The sequence below is a fragment of the Macaca mulatta genome, chromosome 19 (genome assembly GCF_049350105.2).
Source record: "Macaca mulatta isolate MMU2019108-1 chromosome 19, T2T-MMU8v2.0, whole genome shotgun sequence".
NCBI classification, from domain to species: Eukaryota; Metazoa; Chordata; class Mammalia; order Primates; family Cercopithecidae; genus Macaca; species Macaca mulatta.
This window is the reverse complement of record NC_133424.1, coordinates 66580980-66606379: the sequence shown is the minus strand read 5'-3', so window position 1 is coordinate 66606379 and position 25400 is coordinate 66580980. Positions and strand designations below refer to the sequence as shown.

At 51.4% G+C, this 25400-nt stretch overlaps 1 protein-coding gene and 2 long non-coding RNA genes across 11 annotated transcripts in view; 1 reads left to right on the top strand and 2 right to left on the bottom strand.

Annotated features, from left to right (window-relative positions):
• The window catches only part of LOC144337321 (uncharacterized), a 153312-nt gene that overhangs the window by 29597 nt on the left and 98315 nt on the right, over positions 1–25400 (bottom strand). The gene's annotated exons all lie outside the window — the stretch shown is intronic.
• On the bottom strand, positions 569–17908 carry LOC144337308 (uncharacterized). Its single transcript, XR_013410280.1, has 2 exons — positions 17199–17908; positions 569–7014 (listed from the first exon to the last, which is right to left on the bottom strand). It is a non-coding gene; the product is annotated as an uncharacterized LOC144337308 (long non-coding RNA).
• LOC722780 (leukocyte immunoglobulin-like receptor subfamily A member 3) overlaps positions 569–25400 on the top strand; it is a 28865-nt gene continuing 4033 nt past the window's right edge. For 4 of the 9 annotated variants that reach the window (XR_013410187.1, XR_013410190.1, XR_013410189.1 and 1 more), the window contains exons 1-8: positions 18793–18990; positions 19309–19484; positions 19647–19682; positions 19872–20156; positions 20303–20605; positions 20830–21126; positions 21381–21683; positions 25208–25258. Coding sequence is in view for 3 of the 9 variants with exons in the window: in XM_077981289.1 (XP_077837415.1) it covers positions 8797–8799; positions 9215–9296; positions 9459–9494; positions 9684–9968; positions 10115–10417; positions 10643–10939; positions 20303–20605; positions 20830–21126; positions 21381–21683; positions 21862–22158; positions 25208–25258 (2257 nt within the window). In the remaining 6 variants the exon portion in view is untranslated. Of the gene's footprint in view, positions 1334–8682; positions 8800–9214; positions 9297–9458; positions 9495–9683; positions 9969–10114; positions 10418–10642; positions 10940–18792; positions 18991–19308; positions 19485–19646; positions 19683–19871; positions 20157–20302; positions 20606–20829; positions 21127–21380; positions 21684–21861; positions 22159–24785; positions 24928–25207; positions 25259–25400 lie in introns of those variants that run through there. The other 5 variants (XM_077981289.1, XR_013410192.1, XM_077981290.1 and 2 more) reach the window with 5 other exon arrangements.

The following is a 25400-nucleotide window of genomic DNA, read 5'->3' as shown; positions in this document are numbered from 1 at the left end:
TCTCAAGGACAGGAACAAACGGGCACTCCTGAGTGCAAACCTCAATCACAGGCCTTGATGGTGGGCGCCAGCATCCCCTCACGCCCCCACCTCTCCTGTCTTCACCTCTCTGGAAATTACCCATGGCTGAGCCCCCTGCAGCCCCCAGGAACCAATGACCCAGCTCCCCTGTGAGAAATGGAGTTCATGACAGGCTCCAAATGAGGAAACTGAGGCTCAGAGATGGGAAGTTACTGCCCAAGGTCACACAGGCAAGGGGTAACACACGAATAATTAAATAAAGACGAGATTTCCCCTCAAATCAGAGTGCTAACCCTATGTATTGTCCCACAACCTTGAACGCAGGAGCGCAGGATGGGAACAGGAGTGTTTGAAAGAAAGGGGGGGCACCAAGAAGGCAGAGTCAGGCCAATGTTGTTTCCAGGGAGACGGGGGCGGATGACCGTTGCGATGAGTAAATGAGAAGTTCGTGAAGGGAACTTTTTTGCATAAAGAAAACCCACACTCCAGTTCTGGGAAAAGGGTCACGATTCCTTCCCTTGTGTCCCTGTATTTCCACTTTCTGCTCATTGCCACAGTGAAACTCAACTGGAACTGCACAGCCAGACGTGAGAGGAGTCTCTGCTGATCTGAGTCTGCCCTGCAGCCTGAATTTGCATCTTCCCTGAAGCTTCCCCAGGACTGGTGAGAAGACTGGCCGTGGTAGGTTCCCCACAAGGGTGTGTTTACAGGTGAGCCGAAGGAGAGAGTGGGACCCCACGGAGAGGCTCTGAGAGGAAGGAAGAACCCTCCGTTGCCTTCACCTCGAAGGGACCAACTCAGGGAGGCACCACGTCCATTTGCAGCTACATCCTGGCCCTCAGTGAGATGAGGACAGTTCAGGCAGACAGCGAACGGAGATCAGGAGAGATGCCTTGTGTGTCTGAAATATCAGCAGAAAGCCCGGTGCCTGTCTCAAAGGATGGTTCAATATACGTGACTCACGACATAAACTAAGAACAAAAAACATACAATCATCTCAATAGAGGCAGATAAAGCCTTCAAGAAAGTCCAAGCCCTGGGAAAACAAGAGCCGGGCTCGTGATGGGGTCCGGGACAGTTCACCACCCGTGGAGATGCTGGTGGGAAAATCCTGTAAGTGGGAGAACATTGCTTCTATGTGCCCAGGCCCTGTGTGTCTCTGTCCAGTGGGCACTGTGGCCTTATCCACCCGCACGGCCGGGGCCAGTAGGAGGAGACGCCATGACTCTCACGCCCATGGCCATGGTTCACTTCACTGAGATTTGACGAGGGGAATGGGAGATTCCAGTATGAGAGGGACCTTGCCCCACAGGTAGGCCAGTAGGAGACCCCAGGGAATTACGGAGGATCCCATTCCCATTTTCCTGGGAAAAAGTTTTCATTTCTCCCTATTCAATTTGATATTGACTGTGGGTTTGTCATGCCGGGGCTCTTATTATTTTGAGGTATGTTTCTTTCACGCCTCATCTGTTGAGGGATTTTATCATGAAGGGATGTTGGACTTTCTTGAATGCTTTATCTGCATCTATTGAGATGATCATATGCTTTCTGTTCTTAGTTTATTTCATGAGTCATCTTTATTGACTTGCATATATTGAGCCATCCTTCCATCCCTGGAATCAAGCCAACTTGAGCATGATGAATTATGTTTTTGATACACAGTTAGATTCCGTTTGCTAGTATTTTCTTGAGGATTTTTGCATCTGTGTTCCTCAGGTTTCTTGGCCTGTAGTTTTATTTTTCTGTTGGATCCTTGTGTGATTTTGCTATCCACATGATACTGATTTTGTAGAATGAACTAGCAAAGAATTCCACAAGCTTGATTTTCTGAAATACTTTCGGTATGATTGGCACCAGCTCTTCTTCGTACATATGGCAAAGTTCAGCCGTGAATCCATCTGTTCCTGGGCCTTTTTGCTGGAAGACTTTTTAGTACTGATCCTTTTTCATTGGTCGTTATTGGTCTGTTTAGGGTTTCTATTTTTTGCCTGTGCGATCTTGGGAAGCTATATGTGTCTAGGAATTCGTCCATTTCTCTAGGTTTTCTAGTTTATGTGCATAAAGCTGTTCCTAGTAGTCTCTGATGATCGTTTGTATTTCTGTGGTGTTAGTTGTACTGTCAACTTGATCATTTCTGGTTGTACTTACTTAAATCTCCTTTTTGTGATTAGTGTAGTCAGCCATCTCTCAATTTTATTTATGCTTTTAAAAAACCAACGTTCTTTCACTGATTCTTTGTAATGTTTTTTTCTCTGTCTCATTCTTTATCTGTCCTTTCTGAGTTTCCGTTGTTTTCAGCGTCTATCACTAGAGAGCTAGTGCGATCCTTTGGTGGTGCCACAATATTCAGATTTTTCACGGCGTCAGGATCCTTGCACGGATTCCTTCTCATCTGGAGAGGCTGCCACTTACTCTCTTTGAATTTATTTTCATCTGGATGGGATTTCTTTTGCGCATTTTCCCCCCGGCCCCGCGGGGAGTGTGACTGCAGAGCATGCTGGGAAGGGTCTTTTGGCTTTTCCCATAGCCTTGGGCGCTTCTGCAGCACGGTTTGTGTTGGGCTGTTCAGTTCAAATCGCAGGCCGGGAGCTGGTGCTTAAGGGTAAGAGCCACCCTCAGCACAAGCAGGTGCATATGGACCTGGCGTGTTTCCTGTGAGGTGCTGTCTGTCGTTTCAGCGGAAGGGCTGGACCGTGGAGTGTCTGGAGCCCGGAGCTTCCTGTTCTAACGGGGTGAGAGAACACAGCGGGGCAGAGCTGGAACCCCTGGCTTGCCCACGAATATCCTAATGATGAGTGCAGGCACCAGTCCTGATGGACATGGCTGGGGCAGCGCCTGGTAAAATGCCCTGAGGTCTCTGCAGGGGATGAAGGAGCTACATCCGCTTCCAGTCCCATAGGGAGGAACATTGTCTGTTTCCCTATCACACCCTTGCTCCAGGGCTCGTGAGTCTCAGTTCAGACTCACACTGTTGTCTCTCCCCAGGCCACGGTGTGGCTGGGAGCCGTGGGAAACACCTGCCTTGCCATTCTCTGCAGACATGGTTCCAAGGCAGAGCCTGCTCCCTCAGCCCAGTGCAGACCCTGAGCGGCTGTCCACGGTGTGGCTGGGAGCCGTGGGAAACACCCGCCTTGCCATTCTCTGTAGTCATGGTTCCAAGGCAGAGCCTCCTCCCTCAGCCCAGTGCAGACCCTGAACGGCTGTCTGTTGTCCGACGTGGCAGCTGCTTCATGTAGGTGGGATGTGGGGGGTTCTGCGTCTCTGGATGGGAGAGTGGACGTCAGTTGTGGTGGTGTTACCGGCTGGGTGGGCCCGACCTCAGGCCCTGGGGTGACTGGTCAGGTGCCAGCAGAGTAGGAAAGGGCAGGCAGTTCCCGGATCGCAGGCCCCTAGGTGGCCGGCTGGACAGTGTGTGCGAGTCCTGTAGGAGCTTGACTGGGTTTCGGCTGTTCCAGGCTTCAGGTGCTGGCTGTGATGGGGAGGGCTGGGCTGGTCCCCAGGTCACAGGCAGAATTCTCAGGCGGGACAGGCAGAAGGCTCAGGTGGTAGAGCCCGTGGGCAGATCACAGGCCTGTGGGGACTGGGCTCTCAGAAGGGCTGGAGGCTGCAGCTGAAATGTCCAGGTGGGGGCAGGGTGGCTGTGCTGTGGGCCTGTCACTAGGGAGGGCAGGGCCCCTTGGCTGGGGCACTGGAGACTGGCAGCTGTGGGGCACAGGGCCCGCTCACACTGCCCACCTGAAAAAGTGGCACTCGGTTTTGCTGTTGGGGACATGCAAAAGTGCCAGGCCTCCCCACACCCTCCCTGAGCCTGGGGCAGCCTAGGGGCAGAGGCAGAGGTGGCAGTGACTGCAAAGGGCTTGTCAGGGGTCTCTGAGCATTGGGCTTTCAGAGGGCACCAAGCCGGGGCCACGGTATTCAGGTGGGGGCAGGACGGGTGCACTGGGGCCCTGCAGCTGGCAAGCCCCATTAGCAGGAAGGAAGCCCCACTTAGCAGGAAGGAAGCCCCCTTAGCAGGAAGGAAGCCCCATTTAGCAGGAAGGAAGCCCCATTTAACAGGAAGGAAGCCCCATTTAGCAGGAAGGAAGCCCCATTTAGCAGGAAGGAAGCCCCATTTAACAGGAAGGACGCCCAATTTAACAGGAAGGAAGCCCAATTTAGCAGGACACAACAGAGGTGGGGAGCTGTGTGGTGCTCAGCTTCACTGTTCCTGTGCCCCAGCTGTCATATTGATTCTGGGGCCCACAGAGGTGCCTGGCCTCCTCCCTCCTTGCTAAGGCAGTGGCAGCTGGACCCAGGCTGCTCAGGGATCAGAAGCCTGTGGGACTCCACGTGGGCTCCAGAGGTGCCTCTGCACCATCTCCAGGAACTCCCTGTGTGCCTCTGCAGGCCAAGGGGGATCAGGGGCTCTCCTGTGACTAGAATTGTAAAGGGCCAAGGCAGGGGTGTGGATCCCAGGGGCCTCATACCCACTCACCCTTTCCCTTTGTTAAGGAGCCTCTCACTCACCCCTTCCCCTTGTTAGGAGGCCTCTCACTCACTCACCCCTTCCCCATGCTAGAGAATCTCTCACTCACTCACCCTTTCCCCGTGTTAGGGAATCTCTCACTCTCTCACCCCTTCCCCATGTTAGGAGCCTCTCCTGGCTCCCACCTTTTCTCTTCTCTTCTCTACGTGTCCTCATGGTTCTCAGGTGAACCCCAGCATCCTCTTGGAAGATCCACTTGACCTGTTGTTATTTACTTGCCATTTTGGGTCCTCTTGGTGAGCAGGCAGACTCCAGTCCTTTCCATTCAGCCAACTGGAACTTCAACCCCCAGTCATTTTCTTGTCACTTTTTACTCTTGGGAAATCCAGTCCCAACGTGCTTGTCTTTCATTTGAGAATAATTTTCATTTTCTCCAGTAATTTTAAAATTACTTTGTATCTATTCTAGGTATTGTTTGCTCTATCATAGTTAAGACATTAATGTTATTTATGAGTTTATGCACATTAAACTCATGTTCTTTCTTCATTTCTGTAAAAATGTCAACTTATTTCTTTGCAAGTATTTACTAACATACTCCTTATTTCCCTCATTCTGAAAGTGTGATCTATAGAGAGATATCTGTTTCCTCTTCTCATTCCATTTCTTGTGTGCATTAATTATCTTTTCTATTTTTTTATTTCTAGTTTTTCTCTGATGACTAATGAAAAATTTTAATAAATATTCTACACCAATACAATGTTTATTGTTTCAGCTGTGTCTCATTCTTGATGAAATTATTTCTAACTGTGTTAATATAATTTACTATTTTTCACATCACAATAGCTTCCTAATTCATTTCTATAGTTGCCTGTTTTTTCTCTAATGGACTGTTTGATTTTTATTCCTCGGGGGTGGGTTTTTCTCCCAACACACATGATCTTCCATACAGGGTTTCTCCCAGGACTGACTCAGGAATGAAAACTGATGAGGGCATTCCTGTAGCCACTCCTGCCCTGCAGTGTCCACACTCCCAAGTTTTGAATCAGTTCCGTGTTATGCCCAGCATGGCGAGGTCCATGTGACCTTCACACTCAAGTGCCAGATACGCCCGGTCCAACAATGATAAAGCAAGTCTGTGTCGTGTGCACCCAGGAAGGTGGCTCAGTGTTGAGTGTGGCCTGGGTCACTGAGTTATCCCAGGGTCTGTCCACAAACACAAAAGACGGAGAGCCACAGTCTCTAAGGTCCCACAGTTTCCTCCACTTTTTTCCTTGTTCTGAGAGAGAGAGAAAGTGCCACGACTGCTCTGTGGGTTGGACAGATGCCTGTTTCCACCTGCAGGCTGGAACCCAAGCGGAGGTCTTGAGCATCCCCAAGTACTCATAAAGCACTTTAGGTTGTTTCTAGAAAACACTGAAAAATTAACCCTTTTGCTAAAAATATAGAAACGAGCCCTCCCCTCAACCAAATTCCTGAAACTCTCAGGTTAAACTTCGTAACCCGGTGCCTTCACTGCAGACACCCAATAGGAAAGTCACAGGTGCAAGGATGAGATGACTTTGGTCAAACTCACACCCCACAGGGCCAGAAAGGCCTGAAGGAGAAGACGCTCATGCTTCCAGGTCTCAGATAAGAACTGTTTCTAAGGACTTAAAAAAAAAACCCACAAGAAACACTTCCATGTCCTTCACCCCTCTCCTGCTTTGACAAGGTTTATCACTAGCTATTCTTTAGGATGTCAGGAATTCAGATAAGATGCTCTCGAGAGAACACTTGCCCAGCAATGGCATCTCCTCCAATGGACTGACAGCAACTCTGGCTTTGAACCTCTGGAACCAGAGAACTCGGTTTCTAGGCAGCTGTCAGCCTCTCCCTTGTTGCTGATAAGAACTTCCTCTACCTCTCTATGTACAGAGAGCTCTCTCTACAGTGCTTTTCCTCTACTCTCACATCACAGGAATCATCAACACAGAAGAAGACTTCTAGGACCAGATGTGTGGGATTTTTTTTTGCCCCCAGACCCAGTAGCGAACTGTAGCTGGGTGTCCTCTAAGTCAACTCTGACGCTGTCTACCCAGAGACAGTCCCACATCCCACAGATTAAAGGCTAAGTCCCCAAGACTGTCCCCTATACCTTTCCCAAGTGCAGACCTCCAGAACTTCTGATCGACTGGCTTCAAGTTGGGGATCCCATGACCCCCTCTTTGGGTTTGATTAATTTCCTGTAGCAGCTCACAGAACTCAGAAACACTGACATTTCCTGGTTGAATACAAAGCACACTGCAGAGGACACAGATGAAGAGACACATAGCAGGAGGCATGGGGGGAAGGGGCGCGGGGCTTCCATGCCCTCCCTGGGCGCCATCCTCCAGGAGCTTCCACAGCTCAGCCATCCAGAAACTCATGAAACCCAGTCCTCTTGGGCTTTTATGGAAGCTTCATGATGTCAGCATTTCCTCCCACAAGGAACAGGGTGAGATCATCTTCTGAGAGGGTCTTAAGAGCCACCATCAGAAAGGCAGGGAACACTGGAGTCTTGCCTTGGGCAGGTGAAGGATGGGCAGAAGGAGGTCAGAGGCCTCCCCTAGGCCCAACACAGCCAACATTCTAATGAAAGACCGTAACAAGTGCTATGGGAGTTATGAACCAGGAACTGCAGGTGAAAACCAGCATATATCCCAACATCACACTTCCCTCCCCGCATGCACTGTGGCTTGCCATGCCATGCACTCCAGATTATAATCCTTGCTTCTCATTCTCAAATACACTTAAAATCCAGGCACCCCTGGAGCAATGCAACCTTGAATTCCTGGGGTCTCTTATGTGCACACGTTTTTCAAACAAATGGGGATCAGAACTATTGCATTTGTGAGAAGCAAGACTTGTGTATATGAACAGCGGGCTTTTCCTATATGCAGGTCTAGCAGAGACAATGTCAGGGCTGGAGTACAAGTAAGTTTTTTTACGTGTAGGGGGCACTGAAACGAGTTGCCTGTGTATCCCAAGAAACAACTGTACTGAGAGATCATATTCTCTAGGGGTTTATTTTTGTGTTTATTTTTATTTTAGGTTAAAGCTTTGGATAGAACACCCAGTGTCTCCTTGTCCATCTGAAGAACATGCTGCTATGTGGAAACACATCCTTGAGATCCACAAGGAGACACTGGGCAAGGAGATCAGGATGCCCCACTCTATGGAAGTCCCCCTAATACATGCTTTATGGACACCTTGGTGTTCAGTGCTTCTTTCTTTGGAATCCCAGCAGCTCTATCACTGGACGGTTTGGTGCACTCCTTTGATGGAACTCCTCTGGGCTGCTTGGGGTCCACTCGAGCCTCAGGTGTGGCTGGAAGACGCAGCCTCCCACCTTGGTCTGGAGCCCTGAGCCCCTCACTGTATTACAGATCCCGAGGCTCCTCTCCCGGCTCCACTCTGTGGGGAAACCTCCACCCTAATGAGCCCTTGATGGTGCCTGGATCCTGTGGCATCTCACCTCTGACTTCTGTTCTTGCTTGTGGATTCTTCTACACTGGGGGCTTCCACATGTCTTTTTCTGCTCATGACCTTGATGCTCTGGGTATTTCAGAAATGCCTGATGTACATTTCTCCATTAGGGTCAGATGTGACATCTTAAGTGGAGACATCAATCACCTTCGTAGACTGTGGAGTCCAACACCAAGATCCTCTCATGTCCCAAGCACCTCAGGTCTTACCCTGGTCTGGAAATCAGGCAGAAATGAGCCCCTCCCAATGTCCAGGCACAATTGACCCCACAACCACGATGACGAGTGGGATTCATGACAACAGTCTGCAAAGGAAGAAGCTGAGGCTCAGAGATGGGACACTACAAACCAAGGTCACATAGGCAGGGGATGACAACCAGTCATCAAATAAGTATCAACTCCCTCCTCAACTCCTCAAATCAAAGCGCAAACATAAGTCATTGTTCCCAAAATGTTGACCAGGAATTGAGGTGCAGAGGGTCGGCCAAGGACGCAAGGGGCACCGAGGAGGCAGGAAAGACTCAGAGGTTTGTTCCTGGGGGGAGGGGGTGGACGCTGTAGCAAAAAAAAAAAAAAAAGAGAAGTTGAGAGGGAACTATTGAAAGAAAACCCACAGTCCAGTGCCAAGAAAGAAGTCAACTTTTCTTCCCCTATTTCCCTGCATTTCTCTTCTGTCCTCACTGCCACACGCAGCTCAGCCTGGATGGTACAGTCAGTTGTGAGATGCGTCTCTCCTGATCTGAGTCTGCCTGTAGCATGGACCTGCGTCTTCCCTGAAGCATCTCCAGGGCTGGAGAGACCACTGCCATGGTAAGGACCACACAACGTGTGCTGATGGACGGGCTGAAGGAGGGAGGGAGACCTTGCGGGAGGCTGTGAGAAGGAAGGGGAAGCCTCCGCTACCCTCATCTGGAAGGGCAGACACAGGAAGCACGAGTTCTATTTGCCGCTACATCCCGGCTCTCAGTGAGACGAGGATGAATCAGACAGACAGTGGCTGGGGGTCAGGAAACACCCCATTACAGTCTGAAATGTCTGCAGAGGGCCCGGTGCCTGCCCCAACCTCAGCCCTAAGAGAATGAGAGTCAGGATCCTGGGAGGCCAGTTCTGCTTCCTGTGTGGCTGCAGATGACAACACCCCAGGAGAAGGACCCAGCCTCCGAGTGTCCGCACAGGGTGGGAAGGAGGGGAGGCTATTTCTCTCTGTGTGTCTCTGTCCTGCCAGCACCGAGGGCTCATCCATCCGCAGAGCAGGGCAGTGGGAGGAGACGCCATGACCCCCATCCTCATGGTCCTGATCTGTCTCGGTGAGATTTGAAGAGGGAGGGGAGATTCTAACCTAGGAGGGACCTCACCCCACAGCCAAACTCTGGTGCATAAGGAGACCCCAGGGGCTCACAAAGATCCCAGGGAGGGGAGGACCTGCTCAGGCTTCAGGGGCAAATCTCTCACAGGGAACTCTCTTCCAGGGCTGAGTCTGGGCCCCAGGACCCGCGTGCAGGCAGGTGAGTCTGTCCCCAGCTGTCCCAGGTCCCTCCTCCTCACTGGGGACAAGGGGCCACCCCTGTGCAGCTGGGGATGGAGAATAGCAGATCTGGGCTGACTGATGGGGGCGTGTGGAGGGTCCTGCAGCCAAGAGCTGAGATCTGTTGGGTGGGAAATGACTTAGAATCTGATTTCTGATTTCCTTTTAGGAATCCTCCCCAAGCCCACACTCTGGGCTGAGCCAGACCATGTGATCACCCAGGGGAGTCCTGTGACCCTCAGGTGTCAGGGAAACCTTGAAGCCCTGGGGTACCATCTATATAGGGAGAGAAAATCAGCATCCTGGATTACATCGATACGACCAGAGCTTGTAAGGAAGGGCCAGTTCCCCATCCCATCCATCACCTGGGAAGACGCAGGGCGGTATCGCTGTCAGTATTACAGCCACAGTTGGTGGTCAGAGCCCAGCGACCCCCTGGAGCTGGTGGTGACAGGTGAGAGGACACTCAGGGGTCCCAGCCCCAGGCTCTGTCCTCAGGAAGGGGGTCGGCTCTCAGGGGCGTCTCCCTCTCCCAGCCCAGCCCTGGGGATGATGCGGGAGGTGGGAGCCCATTTAACACGGTGCCTCCTTCTCTCCTAGGAGCCTACAGAGAACCCACCCTCTCAGCCCTGCCCAGCCCTGTGGTGGCCTCAGGAGGGAACGTGACCCTCCAGTGTGACTCACAGGTGCCATTTGGCGGCTTCATTCTGTGTAAGGAAGGAGAAGATGAACACCCACAATGCCTGAACTCTCAGCCCCGTACCCGTGGGGCATCCCGGGCCGTCTTCTCCGTGGTCCCCGTGAGCCCGAGTCGCAGGTGGTCGTACCGGTGCTATGGTTATGACTCAAGCTTTCCCTATGTGTGGTCTTTACCCAGTGATCTCCTGGAGCTCCTGGTCCCAGGTGAGAAATTCACAGCATTGCCTGGAGTTCCCTGAGCCTCCGGGCAGGTGGGGAGGAGCCGCGTCTCAGGGCAGCGCCAGGTGGGATGATGTTGGGACCAGAGGGCTCAGGGCTCCTGGGGCCAGAGACACAGGAAGATCAGCAGTGGTGAGGCCCAGGGGGAGAGGGAGGGTTTGTGGGGAAGCCTGAGGGTCGCTCCTGGAAACCGTGACCACCTTTTCCCAGGTGTTTCTAAGAAGCTGTCACTCTCAGAGCAGCCGGGTCCTGTCGTGGCCCCTGGGGATAAGCTGATCCTCCAGTGTGGCTCTGATGTCGGCTACGACAGATTCGCTCTATACAAGGAGCGGGGACGTGACTTCCTCCAGCACCCTGGCCGGCAGCCCCAGGCTGGGCTCTCCCAGGCCAACTTCCCCCTGGGCCCTGTGAGCCACTCCCACGGGGGCCAGTACAGATGCTGTGGTGCACACAACCTCTCCTCCGAGTGGTCGGCCCCCAGTGACCCCCTGGAGCTCGTGGTCTCAGGTGAGGGCCCTGACCCTGTCCTCTCTGAGCTCAAAGGCTCAGCTCAGGCCCTGCCTCCAGGGGAGCTCTGGAACAATAATGATTGAGGGCAGTGAAGGGGGAGGGTCCGCAGGGAAGGGCCCAGCCCATGAGAGGGTGGAAATAGACGGGACCTCCCACCCCTGGCTCCCATCCCTGAAGTCTCAGTAGGGTAAAGAGCAGGGAGTGCTGGGAGGAGATGGGGGTGAACATCAGAGATGAGATTCGACTGAGGGTGGAAGACGGAGGCCCCACATGCTCCCCTCCTGATGTCTCCACCTCAGAATCAGAGTCTCTGGGGGTCCCAACCTCTAAGTCCTGACTCATGGGTGACAAAGAAACAGCCATTCCCAGCTCAAGAGAAGTTTCTAGATTCATCTCACTGCTACCTCCAATATTCGGGATCTCATTCAGGGCAGCAGAGGGCAGGGTGGACAGTAAGGGTGTGGTCCGCGTGGCTTCCTGGTGCTCCAGGATGGGGCAGGTGCTCCCTCCGTGGTGGTCAGAGGGGAGGGAGGTGTCTGAGGTTCGGCATTGATGAGTGGAGCAGCGGGGACTTTCCTCCTCCCCGAGCAGGATTCCCAGGAGCCATCACCTCTCATGGGGAGCCAGGGCCAGGGGCCATCACAGGCAGGTGCTTGCTCTAGGAGTCAGGTGGGAGGAGCCCGGGGAGGTGGGGCTGGGTCTGTGATGGCTCAGCCTCTCCTTGGGAGGTGGAAATTCTGAAAAAGTTGGTTCCCCTCGCACCCTGGACTCCCCATCTGAATAACGGGGAGCTGCCTGGATGTGACCACCCCAAAGCCCCTTCATTTCTGACCTTCTGGGGCATCTGGGATGCGGCTCATCCTAGATCTGCTCCCGCCTGCAGCCCTCTCAGGCCCTGTCCCGATTGTCCCAATAACTGTAAGGGTTAAAAAAAAAAAAACCAACAGAGATGGGGGCAGGTGCGTGCAGTTTTGCTCATCCCTCCTGGAATCTCAGCTTAGTAAGACAAAGCCACACTATTTTGGAAAGAACAAAAGTTTACAAACCCCACTGGTTGACAATCTCCCCTGTCTCATGTATAAGAGAAAATCTCTCCATTTTTCTACTAAAAGCAACACCTGGCACAGCTCTGCAGGACCCCCAGACTCCGACCTTGTCCTGCAGGATGTGTGATGAGTAGAGAAAGGAGAACAGGCTGGGTCAGCAGGATCTGGGGCCCAGTCTGACTTGGACACGGGGAAGATGCTGGACTGATGGAGGAGGAAGAGAGGCAGGCGAGATGGAGAGAGGACAGACAGACGTTCCCTTGGCAGCTCTCATTTCTCATGTCCAAGGGCCCCTGAGAATGAGCCCCTCACCCACACCTGCGGGGTCCCTGGGCCATCTCAGGACCGGAGAAGAAGCTGCTCGGGCCTCGGTGGGATCTGACTGTGATGAGGCTGGAGTGTGCCCTAGACCCGCTCCTTTAGAGAGAAGCACCCCGGCTGTGGGTGCCCCTCACACTGCCCCTCCTGTGCCCATCTGGAGGCTTCTGTGCTCAGGGCACCCCTGAGAATAAGGAGGGGCCGTGCACCTGCTCCCTGAACGAGTTAGGGAATTATTCACAGCTCATCTTTTGTACAATTCATTTCTACTCTGCGTTTTCTATACGCACGTGTCCATCGTTCCTTTTTCTCTAAAACTTTTAAAACAATATGTGAATATATAAATTTATGATTTTATTTGTCGTATGCATTTATTATTTAAAAATCATGAATGATACTCCCCCATTAATTGGGTCTTGATTTAATTTATACAATCAATGTAGAAACGAATTTCTCATTAATATCAAATCTTCCTCCTTTAGACATTCAAAATGGAAATTTTCTTAATGAATTTAAGAAGTGTTTTGAAATTTTGCTCATAAGAATATTGTATGCTCATTTTAACTTAAAGACTTATTCAACATCTTTAACAATTTTTAGGTGAGATATTTGATTTATCTTTTTTAAAATAAGAGAGGTATCCATGAGAAAGCGACTGGTTTGAGCATATTCTTTTAAATTCGTGTTCACTCACGACAGAATCACTCCTTTCTAATTACTTTTCAGTAGATCTCTTTTAATTTCTGGTAAAATTTATATAAATTATAAAACATGGAAATTTGATTTATTTCTAAATTGCATAGTAATATTTCTCACTCAAATACTAACATGTATATAACTTCATATTAAGCATATGTCTGAAGTTTTACATATATACACATGTTTATGTACAGTTATATACTTACATCTGAATGTGTGTAGGTATATCTAAATACATTTTTATGTGTATTCATCCATATGCTTAATACATTTGACGTGACAGATCTTTACATGTTTGTTATTGGTTTTCTCAGCTAGTTTCACACTTCCTGAAAGCAGAAATATTGATTTATGAAGCTCGGTTAGCACCACCACTTAGCACATGCTTATCTGTGTGTGCCGGTGTGTGTGCACCTGTATTGCATTCTAGGGATTCCTGCCTGCACGAGGAATTCGTTACCTAGGGATTAAACGGAAGATGAAACCCCAGGTGAAGTGGCTGAGGGCATGAAGGGGAGGCAGACCCAGACTTTCACCCCTTTGTGCTCCTGACATTCAGGAGCCCCTGAGGTCCAGCCCCTCCTCCATGGAGCCTGCGTCTTCAGCTGGTGGATACGTGAGACTCTCATCTCCAGGGAAACTGACTGCTGTGGTCCTGCACCTGCTCCCTGCAGCCTATTAGGGCTCAGAGAGCACACAAGGTCTTAGTTATTTCTGGACTGGGGACCACTTTCCTGATAGACGCTGAGCTCCCGGGGTGCAGGAAAACTCTCCCGAATGACTCAGGAGCCGAGCTTGGATTTGTAGGGCACAGGAAGTCTGACATAATTAATGAGGAGACTGGAGGGAACCCTGCTACAGCAGAGGAAGGGTTTTTGAGGAACTCCATAAAACTCATGTCAATAGACACAGGGGAAGAGAAGAATGCAGAACCCAGGAGTGAGGCGGGCCTCAGGGCTCTTCTCCACTGTTTTGATTCTCAGAAGCAGCTGAGACCCTCAGCCCGTCACAAAACCAGACAGATTCCAAGACTGGTGAATGAGGAGATGCTCTCGGTTATGGGACTGGCACAGAGGGTCAGGGGCTGTCAAGGGGAGGTGGGTGCCCTGGGTGGACATCCAGGAGTCCTGGGGTGATTCTGACCTGCTCTGACCTCTGTGACCTTTGTCCACCACCCCTAGGCCAACACCCACAGGATTACACAGTGGAGAATCTCATCCGCATGGGCGTGGCTGGCTTGGTCCTGGTGGTCCTCGGGATTCTGCTATTTGAGGCTCAGCACAGACAGAGAAGCCCCCAAGATGCAGCCGGCCGGTGAACAGCAGAGACCACAATGCATCCTTCAGAGAGGTGGAGCCTCAGGGACAGATCTGATGATCCCAGGCAGCTCTGGAGGACAATCTAGGACCTACATTATCTGAACTGTCTGCTGGTCACTTCCAAAGACAGGAATCCGTATTTGAGTGCAGGGAAACTGTCTGCGGTGATTCCTAGAAGATCATTAAACTGTGATACATTTTTTTAACTATGAATGTTGACTTTCCTCGAATGGATCCCCCTTTTTTCCCATCCCCAGACATGAGGCTCCATCCCACATGGCAGCGTTGTGTTCACACCTCTGCACACCTGCGTGCTCTGGTCCACGGCATGTAACACAGTCTTCCTTATTCCTCAGTGTCACACTCCTTGATGTCCCTTACTGAGTCGCCATCTCTTCAGTTCAGAGATCCAAACCTGAACCACCAACTAAGTCAACGACAGATCAAATTCCAACCAGGTAAAGATAAATCCACTCTGATGCCCTGACAGCCTCTCTGCACCCTTCGAGCTCTTCCCTCCTTCTCAGATGCTATGTGTGCAACTTTTCCTGAAATATCACCTCTTGGAATCATCACTCACACATTTCAAGTGACACCACAGCTATGCTGATTCTGAAAAAGACATCTTTCAAATGCTATTATTGGTGGTATCTACCAATTTCTGTGACATAAATATTTCTTTTCATGGCCCAAATCAAGGTGCCAATAGGTTCTCACTGAATGTAGGGTTGGGAAGTGAGTGACACAGGTGTCTTCACTAATGAGCACCAGGCACCTGTGGCACATCCCACTGAGAGCTCACTCATCTACCTACAGTCCTTTCTAATTCAGAGGCAATGATCACTTCGGCTTCACTGTTATGGCACAGGCCAAATGAAACTCTGACACTGCTATCCTAGTATATCCACAAAAGACAGACATATTAATATCTGATGTGAGAGATAACACGGCTCACTTAAAAATCTAAGTACAACATAAGAAAGATGTTGACATAATTGTACAGGTTCAATGAAAGAATGTTTTGTTCTTTTGTTTTGTTTTGTTTTGTTTTGTTTTTGAGATGGAGTTTCGCTGTCACCCAGGCTGGAGAGCAAAGGCGCGATCTCGGCTCACTGAAACATCCCCCCTCCCAGGTTCAAGCGATTCTCCTGCCTCTGCCTCTCGAGTAATTGGACTACAGGTGTGCACCATTATTCCCGGCTAATCTTTGTATTTTTAGTAGAGATGGGAGTCTCACCATGTTAGTCAGGCTGGTCTTGAACTCCTGACCTCAGGTGATCCACCCGCCTCGGCCTCCCAAAGTGCTGGGAATACAGGTGTACACCACTGCACCTGGCCGATGGAAGAATTCTTAAATGACTTGTCCTACTTTCTGCTGGTTCACACACTCCTTGGCTTGGGGCAGTGTTGCGCCAATTTCTGCCTCCATCTTCTCAGCCTACGTCTACCTGGGTACCTCTGTATTTACACCCATTCTTCTCTGTGTGTCTCTTCTCTTCTTCAGATTATGATATCACTCAGATCAAATTAGGACCCATTCTAATTCATTATGATCTCTTGATCATGACTTAAATGCATTTGCAAAGACTCTATTTCCAACTATGTTCACATTTATAGCTAATGGAGCTCAGCATTTCAACATGTGTAGTAGAGGAACAAGTCAATTTACAGCAGTGTCTGCAAGAAAAGTACGCATAGAAATACATTTATCCAAATACAAAAAGTAGCTGGGCGTGGTGGTACACGCCTGCAAACCCAGCTACTCAGGAGTATGAGGCAGCAGAATCGCTTCAACCCAGGAGGCAAAGGTTGCAGTGAGCTGAGATCGTGCCATGGCACTCCAGCCTGGGCAATAGAGTGAGACTCTGTCTCAAAAAAAAATGAGAAATACATTTAACCAAAGAGATGCAATAGATACACATTGACAATTTAAAACTACTGCTCAAAGAAATAACAAAAGACCTAAATAAGGAAAACGTCATCCCAGTATCATAAATCAAAAGGTGTAACGTTAGTTCTGTCCCTCTTCCACGTCCTTCACCCTCCTCCTGCTTTGACAAGGTTTATCACTAGCTATTCTTTAGGACGTCAGGAATTCAGATAAGATGCTCTCGAGAGAACACTTGCCCAGCAACGGCATTTCCTCCAAAGGACTGACAGCAACTCTGGCTTTGAACCTCTGGAACCAGGGAACTCTGTTTCTAGGCAGCTGTCAGCCTCTCCCTTGTTGCTGATAAGAACTTCCTCTACCTCTCTAGGTACAGAGAGCTCTCTCTACAATGCTTTTCCTCTACTCTCACATCACAGGAATGATCAACACAGAAGACTTCTAGGACCAGATGTGTGGGATTTTTTTTCCCCCAGACCCAGTAGCGAACAGCAGCTGGCTGTCCTCTAAGTCAGCTCTGACGCTGTCTACCCAGAGACAATCCCACATCCCACAGATTAAAGGCTAAGTCCCCAAGACTGTCCCCCACACCATTCCCAAGTGCAGACCTCCAGAACTTCTGATCGACAGGCTTCAAGTTGGGGATCCCATGACCCCCTCTTTGGGTTTGATTAATTTCCTGTAGCAGCTCACAGAACTCAGGGAAACACTGACATTTCCTGGTTGAATACAAAGCACACTGCAGAGGACACAGATGAAGAGACACATAGCAGGAGGCACGCGGGAAGGGGCGCTGGGCTTCCATGCCCTCCCTGGGCGCCACCTTCCAGGAGCTTCCACATGCTCAGCCGTCCAGAAACTCACGAAACCCAGTCCTCTTGGGCTTTTATGGAAGCTTCCTGATGTCAGCATCTCCTTCCACAAGGAACAGGGTGAGACCATCTTTTGAGAGGGTCTTAAGAGCCACCATCAGAAAGACAGGGAACATTCGAGTCGTGCCTTGGGCAGGTGAAGGAAGGGCAGGAGGAGGTCAGAGGCCCCCCCTAGGCCCAAAACAGCCAACATTCTAACAAAAGACTGTAACAAGCGCTATGGGAGTTATGAACCAGGAACCGCGGGTGAAAACCAGCATATATCCCAACATCACACTTTCCTCCCCGGATGCACTGTGGCTTGCCATGCCATGCACTCCAGATTGTAATCCTTGTTTCTCATTCCCAAATACACTCAAAATCCAGGCAACCCTGGAGCAATGCAACCTTGAATTCCTGGGGTCTCTTATGTGCACACTTTTTTCAAACAAATGGCATCAAAACTATTGCATTTGTGAGAGGCAAGACTTGTGTATATGAACAGCGGGCTTTTCCTATATGCAGGTCTAGCAGAGACAATGTCAGGGCTGGAGTACCAGCGAGTTTTGTTACGTGTAGGGGGTACTGAAACAAGTTGCCTGTGTATCCCAAGAAACAACTGTACTGAGAGATCATATTCTCTAGGGGTTTATTTTTATTTTTATTTTTATTTTAGGTTAAAGCTTTGCATAGAACATCCAGTGTCTCCTTGTCCATCTGAAGAACATGCTGCTATGTGGAAGCACATCCTTGAGATCCACAAGGAGACACTGGGCAAGGAGACAAGGATGCCCCACTCTATGGCAGTGCCCCTAATAAATGCTCTATGGACACCCTGGTGTTTAGTGCTTCTTTCTATGGAATCCCAGCAGCTCTATCACTGGACTGTTTGGTACACTCCTTTGAGGGAACTCCTCTGGGCTGATTGGGGTCCACTCGAGCCTCAGGTGTGGCTGGAAGACGCAGCCTCCCACCTTGGTCTGGAGCCCTGAGCTCCTCACTGTATTACAGATCCCGAGGCTCCTCTCCTGGCTCCACTCAGTGGCAGAAACCTCCACCCTAATGAGCCCTTGATGGTGCCGGGACCTTGTGGCATCTCACCTCTGGCCTCTGTTATTTCTTGTGGATCCTTCTACACTCGGGGCTTCCACACGTCTTTTTCTGCTCATGATATTGATGCTCTGGGTATTTCAGAAATGCCTGATGTACATTTCTCCATTAGGGTCAGATGTGACATCTTAAGTGGACACATGAATCACCTACGTAGACTGTGGAGTCCAACACCAAGACCCTCTCATGTCCCAAACACCTCAGGTCTTACCCTGGTCTGGAAATCAGGCAGAAATGAGCCCCTCCCAATGTCCAGGCACCACTGACCCCACAACCACGGTGACGAGTAGGATTCATGACAACAGCCTGCAAAGGAAGAAGCTGAGGCTCAGAGATGGGACACTACAGACCAAGGTCACATAGGCAGTGGATGAAAACCAGTCATCAAATAAGTATCAACTCCCTCCTCAGCTCCTCAAATCAAAGCGCAAACATAAGTCATTGTTCCCAAAATGTTGACCAGGAATTGAGGTGCAGAGGGTCGGCCAAGGACGCAAGGGGCACCGAGGAGGCAGGAAAGACTCAGAGGTTTGTTCCTGGGGGGAGGGAGTAGACGCTGTAGCAAAAAAAAAAAAAATTAAAAAGGGGAAGTTGAGAGGGAACTATTGAAAGAAAACCCACAGTACAGTGCCAAGAAAGAAGTCAACTTTTCTTCCCCTATTTCCCTACATTTCTCTTCTGTCCTCACTGCCACACGCAGCTCAGCCTGGACGGCACAGTCAGTTGTGAGATGCGTCTCTGCTGGTCTGAGTCTGCCTGCAGCATGGACCTGCGTCTTCCCTGAAGCATCTCCAGGGCTGGAGACACCACTGCCATGGTAAGGACCACACAACGTGTGCTGATGGACGGGCTGAAGGAGGGAAGGAGACCTTGGGGGAAGCTGTGAGAAGGAAGGGGAAGCCTCCGCTACCCTCATCTGGAAGGACAGACACAGGAAGCACCAGTTCTATTTGCCGCTACATCCCGGCTCTCCGTGAGACGAGGATAAACCAGACAGACAGTGGCTGGGGGTCAGGAAAGACCCCATTACAGTCTGAAATGTCTGCAGAGGGCCCGGTGCCTGCCCCAACCTCAGCCCCAAGAGAATGAGAGTCAGGATCCTGGGAGGTCAGTTCTGCTTCCTGTGTGGCTGCAGATGACAACACCCCAGGAGGACCCAGCCTCCGAGTGTCCACACAGGGTGGGAAGGAGGAGAGGCTATTTTTCTCTGTGTGTCTCTGTCCTGCCAGCACCGAGGGCTCATCCATCTGCAGAGCAGGGTTTTGGGAGGAGACGCCATGATACCCATCCTCACGGTGCTGATCTGTCTCGGTGAGATTTGAAGAGGGAGGGGAGATTCTAACCTAGGAGGGACCTCACCCCACAGCCAAACTCTAGTGCATAAGGAGACCCCAGGGGCTCACAAAGATCCCAGGGAGGGGAGGACCTGCTCAGGCTTCAGGGGCAAATCTCTCACAGGGAACTCTCTTCCAGGGCTGAGTCTGGGCCCCAGGACCCGCGTGCAGGCAGGTGAGTCTGTCCCCAGCTGTCCCAGGTCCCTCCTCCTCACTGGGGACAAGGGGCCACCCCTGTGCAGCTGGGGATGGAGAATAGCAGACCTGGGCTGACTGATGGGGGCGTCTGGAGGGTCCTGCAGCCAAGAGCTGAGATCTGTTGGGTGGGAAATGACTTAGAATCTGATTTCTGATTTCCTTTTAGGAATCCTCCCCAAGCCCACACTCTGGGCTGAGCCAGACCATGTGATCACCCAGGGGAGTCCTGTGACCCTCAGGTGTCAGGGAAACCTTGAAGCCCTGGGGTACCATCTATATAGGGAGAGAAAATCAGCATCCTGGATTACATCGATACGACCAGAGCTTGTAAGGAAGGGCCAGTTCCCCATCCCATCCATCACCTGGGAAGACGCAGGGCGGTATCGCTGTCAGTATTACAGCCACAGTTGGTGGTCAGAGCCCAGCGACCCCCTGGAGCTGGTGGTGACAGGTGAGAGGACACTCAGGGGTCCCAGCCCCAGGCTCTGTCCTCAGGAAGGGGGTCGGCTCTCAGGGGCGTCTCCCTCTCCCAGCCCAGCCCTGGGGATGATGCGGGAGGTGGGAGCCCATTTAACACGGTGCCTCCTTCTCTCCTAGGAGCCTACAGAGAACCCACCCTCTCAGCCCTGCCCAGCCCTGTGGTGGCCTCAGGAGGGAACGTGACCCTCCAGTGTGACTCACAGGTGCCATTTGGCGGCTTCATTCTGTGTAAGGAAGGAGAAGATGAACACCCACAATGCCTGAACTCTCAGCCCCGTACCCGTGGGGCATCCCGGGCCGTCTTCTCCGTGGTCCCCGTGAGCCCGAGTCGCAGGTGGTCGTACCGGTGCTATGGTTATGACTCAAGCTTTCCCTATGTGTGGTCTTTACCCAGTGATCTCCTGGAGCTCCTGGTCCCAGGTGAGAAATTCACAGCATTGCCTGGAGTTCCCTGAGCCTCCGGGCAGGTGGGGAGGAGCCGCGTCTCAGGGCAGCGCCAGGTGGGATGATGTTGGGATGAGAGGGCTCAGGGCTCCTGGGGCCAGAGACACGGGAAGATCAGCAGTGGTGAGGCCCGGGGGAGAGGGAGGGTTTGTGGGGAAGCCTGAGGGTCGCTCCTAGAAACCGTGACCACCTTTTCCCAGGTGTTTCTAAGAAGCCGTCACTGTCAGTGCAGCCGGGTCCTGTCGTGGCCCCTGGGGAGAAGCTGACCCTCCAGTGTGGCTCTGATGTCGGCTATGACAGATTCGTTCTGTACAAGGAGGGAGAACGTGACTTCCTCCAGCGCCCTGGCCGGCAGCCCCAGGCTGGGCTCTCCCAGGCCAACTTCCCCCTGGGCCCTGTAAGGGTGTCCCATGGGGGCCAGTACAGATGCTCCGGTGCACACAACCTCTCCTCCGAGTGGTCGGCCCCCAGTGACCCCCTGGACATCCTGATCGCAGGTGAGGAGCCCAGCGGGTTCAGTCAGGGACCCAGGCTCTGCTCAGGCCCTGCGGGGGAGCCCAGGTGGTGATGGCCGGGATGAGGGGTGGGGGTCCCAAGGGAGGGAGAGATAAACAGAGACAGGGGATGGGTGGAGAGGGGGAGACTCAGAGAAACCAGAGACAGAGAGACTGAGGGTCCCAGAGAGAGCCCTGGGGAGGTCTCAGCTCAGAACAAGGCGGGGCAGCCACTCACCCATCCGTCTTCTTTCCAGGACAGAACCAGGCCAGACCCTCCCTCGCAGTGCATCCGGGCCCCACGGTGGCCTCAGGAGAGAACGTGACCCTGCTGTGTCAGTCACAGGGATGGATGGACACTTTCCTTCTGACCAAGGAGGGAGCAGCTGATGCCCCCCTGAGTCTGAAATCCAAGTACCGGTCTCATATGTACCAGGCTGAATTTCCCATGAGTCCTGTGACCTCAGCCCACGCGGGGACCTACAGGTGCTACGCCTCATTCAGCTCCAACCCCTACCTGCTGACTCACCCCAGTGAGCCCCTGGAGCTCGAGGTCTCAGGTGGGGAGGAGCCGCGTCTCAGGGCAGCGCCAGGTGGGATGATGTTGGGCGAGAGGGCTCAGGGCTCCTGGGGCCAGAGACACAGGAGGATCAGCAGCGGTGAGGCCCAGGGGGAGAGGGAGGGTTTGTGGGGAAGTGTGAGGATCGGCTCCTGGAAACCGTGACCACCTTTTCCCAGGTGTTTGTAAGAAGCCGTCACTCTCAGTGCAGCCGGGTCCTGTCGTGGCCCCTGGGGATAAGCTGACCCTCCAGTGTGGCTCTGATGCCGGCTATGACAGATTCGCTCTGTACAAGGAGGGGGGACGTGACTTCCTCCAGCGTCCTGGTCGGCAGCACCAGGCTGGGCTTTCCCAGGCCAACTTCACCATGGGCCCTGTGAGGGGCTCCCATGGGGGCCAGTACACATGCTACGGTGCACACAACCTCTCCTCCGAGTGGTCGGCCCCCAGTGATCCCCTGGAGCTTGTGGTCTCAGGTGAGGGCCCTGATCCTGTCCTTTCTGAGCTCAAAGGCTCAGCTCAGGCCCTGCCTCCAGGGGAGCTCTGAAACAATAATGATTGAGGGCAGTGAAGGGGGAGGGTCCGCAGGGAAGGGCCCAGCCCATGAGAGGGTGGAAATAGACGGGACCTCCCACCCCTGGCTCCCACCCCTGAAGTCTCAGTAGGGTAAAGAGCAGGGAGTGCTGGGAGGAGACGGCGGTGAAGCTCAGAGATGAGATTAGACTGAGGGTGGAAGACGGAGGCCCCACACACTCCACTCCTGATGTCTCCACTTCAGAATCAGAGTCTCTGGGGTCCCAACCTCTAAGTCCTGACTCATGGGTGACAAAAACAGCCACTCCTAGCTCAAGAGAAGTTTCTAGGCTCATCTCATTGCTACCTCCAATATTCGGGATCTGATTCAGGGCAGCAGAGGGCAGGGTGGACAGTAGGGTGTGGTCCGCGTGGCTTCCTGGTGCTCCAGGGATGGGGCAGGTGCTCCCTCCGTGGTGGTCAGAGGGGAGGGAGGTGTCTGAGGTTCGGCATTGATGAGTGGAGCAGCGGGGACTTTCCCCCTCCCCAAGCAGGATTCCCAGGAGCCATCACCTCTCATGGGGAGCCAGGGCCAGCGGAGATCACAGGCAGGTGCTTGCTGTAGGAGTCAGGTGGGAAGAGCCCAGGAAGGTGGGGCTGGGGCTGTGATGGCTCAGCCTCTCCTTGGGAGGTGGAACTTCTGAAAAAGCTGGTTCTCCTTGCACCCAGGACTCTCGATCTGAATAACAGGGAACTGCCTAGATGTGACCACCCCAAAGCCCCTTCATTTCTGACCTTCTGGGGCATCTGGGATGGGGCTCATCCTAGATCTGCTCCCACCTGCAGCCCTCTCTGGCCTTGTCCTGATTGTCCCAATAACTGTAAGGGTTTACAAACAAAAAACAAAAAACAACGGAGATGGAGGCAGGTGCATGCAGTTTTGCTCATCCCTCCTGGAATCTCAGCTTAGTAAGACAAAGCCACAATATTTTGGAGAGAACAAAAGTTTACAAACCCCACTGATTGACAATCTCCCCTGTCCCATGTGTAAGAGAAAATCTCTCCAATTTTCTACTAAAAGCAACACCTGGCACAGCTCTGCAGGACCCCCAGACTCTGATCTTGTCCTGCAGGATGTCTGATGAGTAGAGAAAAGAGAACAGGCTGGGTCAGCAGGATTTGGGGCTCAGTCTGACTTGGACACGGGGAAGATGCTGGACTGATGGAGGAGGAAGAGAGGCAGGAGAGATGGAGAGAGGACAGACAGACGTTCCCTTGGCAGCTCTCATTTCTCATGTCCAAGGGTCCCTGAGAATGAACCCCTCACCCACACCTGCGGGGTCCCTGGGACATCTCAGGACCGGAGAAGAAGCTGCTCGGGCCTCGGTGGGATCTGACTGTGATGAGGCTGGAGTGTGCCCCAGACCCGCTCCTTTAGAGAGAAGCACCCCGGCTGTGGGTGCCCCCACACTGCCTCCCTTGTGCCCATCTGAAGGCTTCTGTGCTCAGGGCACCCCTGAGAATAAGGAGGGGCTGTGCACCTGCTCCCTGAACGAGTTAGGGAATTATTCACAGCCCATCTTTTGTACAATTCATTTCTACTCTGCGTTTTCTATACGCACGTGTCCATCGTTCCTTTTTCTCTAAAACTTTTAAAACAATATGTGAATATATAAATGTATGATTTTATTTGTCGTATGCATTTATTATTTAAAAATCATTAATGATACTCCCCCTTTAATTGGGTCTTGATTTAATTTACACATTCAATGTAGAAACAAATTTCTCATTAATATCAAATCTTCCTCCTTTAGACATTCAAAATGGAAATTTTCTTAATGAATTTAAGAAGTGTTTTGAAATTTTACTCATAAGAATATTGTATGCTCATTTTAACTTAAAGACTTATTCAACATCTTTAACAATTTTTAGGTGAGATATTTGATTTATCTTTTTTAAAATAAGAGATAGGTATCCATGAGAAAGTGACTGGTTTGAGCATGTTCTTTTAAATTCGGGTTCACTCACTACAGAATCGCTCCTTTCTAATTACTTTTCAGTAGATCTCTTTTAATTTCTGGTAAAATTTATATAAATTATAAAACATGGAAATTTGATTTATTTCTAAATTGCACAGTAATATTTCTCACTCAAATACTAACATGTATATAACTTCATATTAAGCATATATCTGAAGTTTTACATATATACACGTTTATGTACAGTTATATACTTACATCTGAATGTGTGTAGGTATATCTAAATACATTTTTATGTGTATTCATCCATATGCTTAATACATTTGACGTGACAGGTCTTTACATGTTTGTTGCTGGTTTTCTCAGCTAGATTCACACTTCCTGAAAGCAGAAATATTGATTTATGAAGCTCGGTTAGCACCACCACTTAGCACATGCTTATCTGTGTGTGCCGGTGTGTGTGCACCTGTATTGCATTCTAGGGATTCCTGCCTGCACGAGGAATTCGTTACCTAGGGATTAAACGGAAGATGAAACCCCAGGTGAAGTGGCTGAGGGCATGAAGGGGAGGCAGGCCCAGACTTTCAACCCTCTGTGCTCCTGACATTCAGGAGCCCCTGAGGTCCAGCCCCTCCTCCATGGAGCCTGCGTCTTCAGCTGGTGGATACGTGAGACTCTCATCTCCAGGGGAATTGACTGCTGTGGTCCTGCACCTGCTCCTTGCAGCCTGTGAGGGCTCAGAGAGCACACAAGGTCTCGGTTATTTCTGGACTGGGGACCACTTTCCTTATAGATGCTGAGCTCCTGGGGTGCAGGAAAACTCTCCCAAATGACTCGGGAGCCGAGCTTGGATTTGTAGGGCACAGGAAGTCTGACATAATTAATGAGGAGACTGGAGGGAACCCTGCTACAGCAGAGGAAGGGTTTCTGATACTCCATAAAACTCATCTCAATAGACACAGGGGAAGAGAAGAATGCAGAGCCCAGGAGTGAGGCGGGCCTCAGGGCTCTTCTCCACTGTTTTGATTCTCAGGAGCAGCTGAGACCCTCAGCCCGTCACAAAACCAGACAGATTCCAAGACTGGTGAATGAGGAGATGCTCTCGGTTATGGGACTGGCACAGAGGGTCAGGGACTGTCAAGGGGAGGTGGGTGCCCTGGGTGGACATCCAGGAGTCCTGGGGTGATTCTGACCTGCTCTGACCTCTGTGACCTTTGTCCACCACC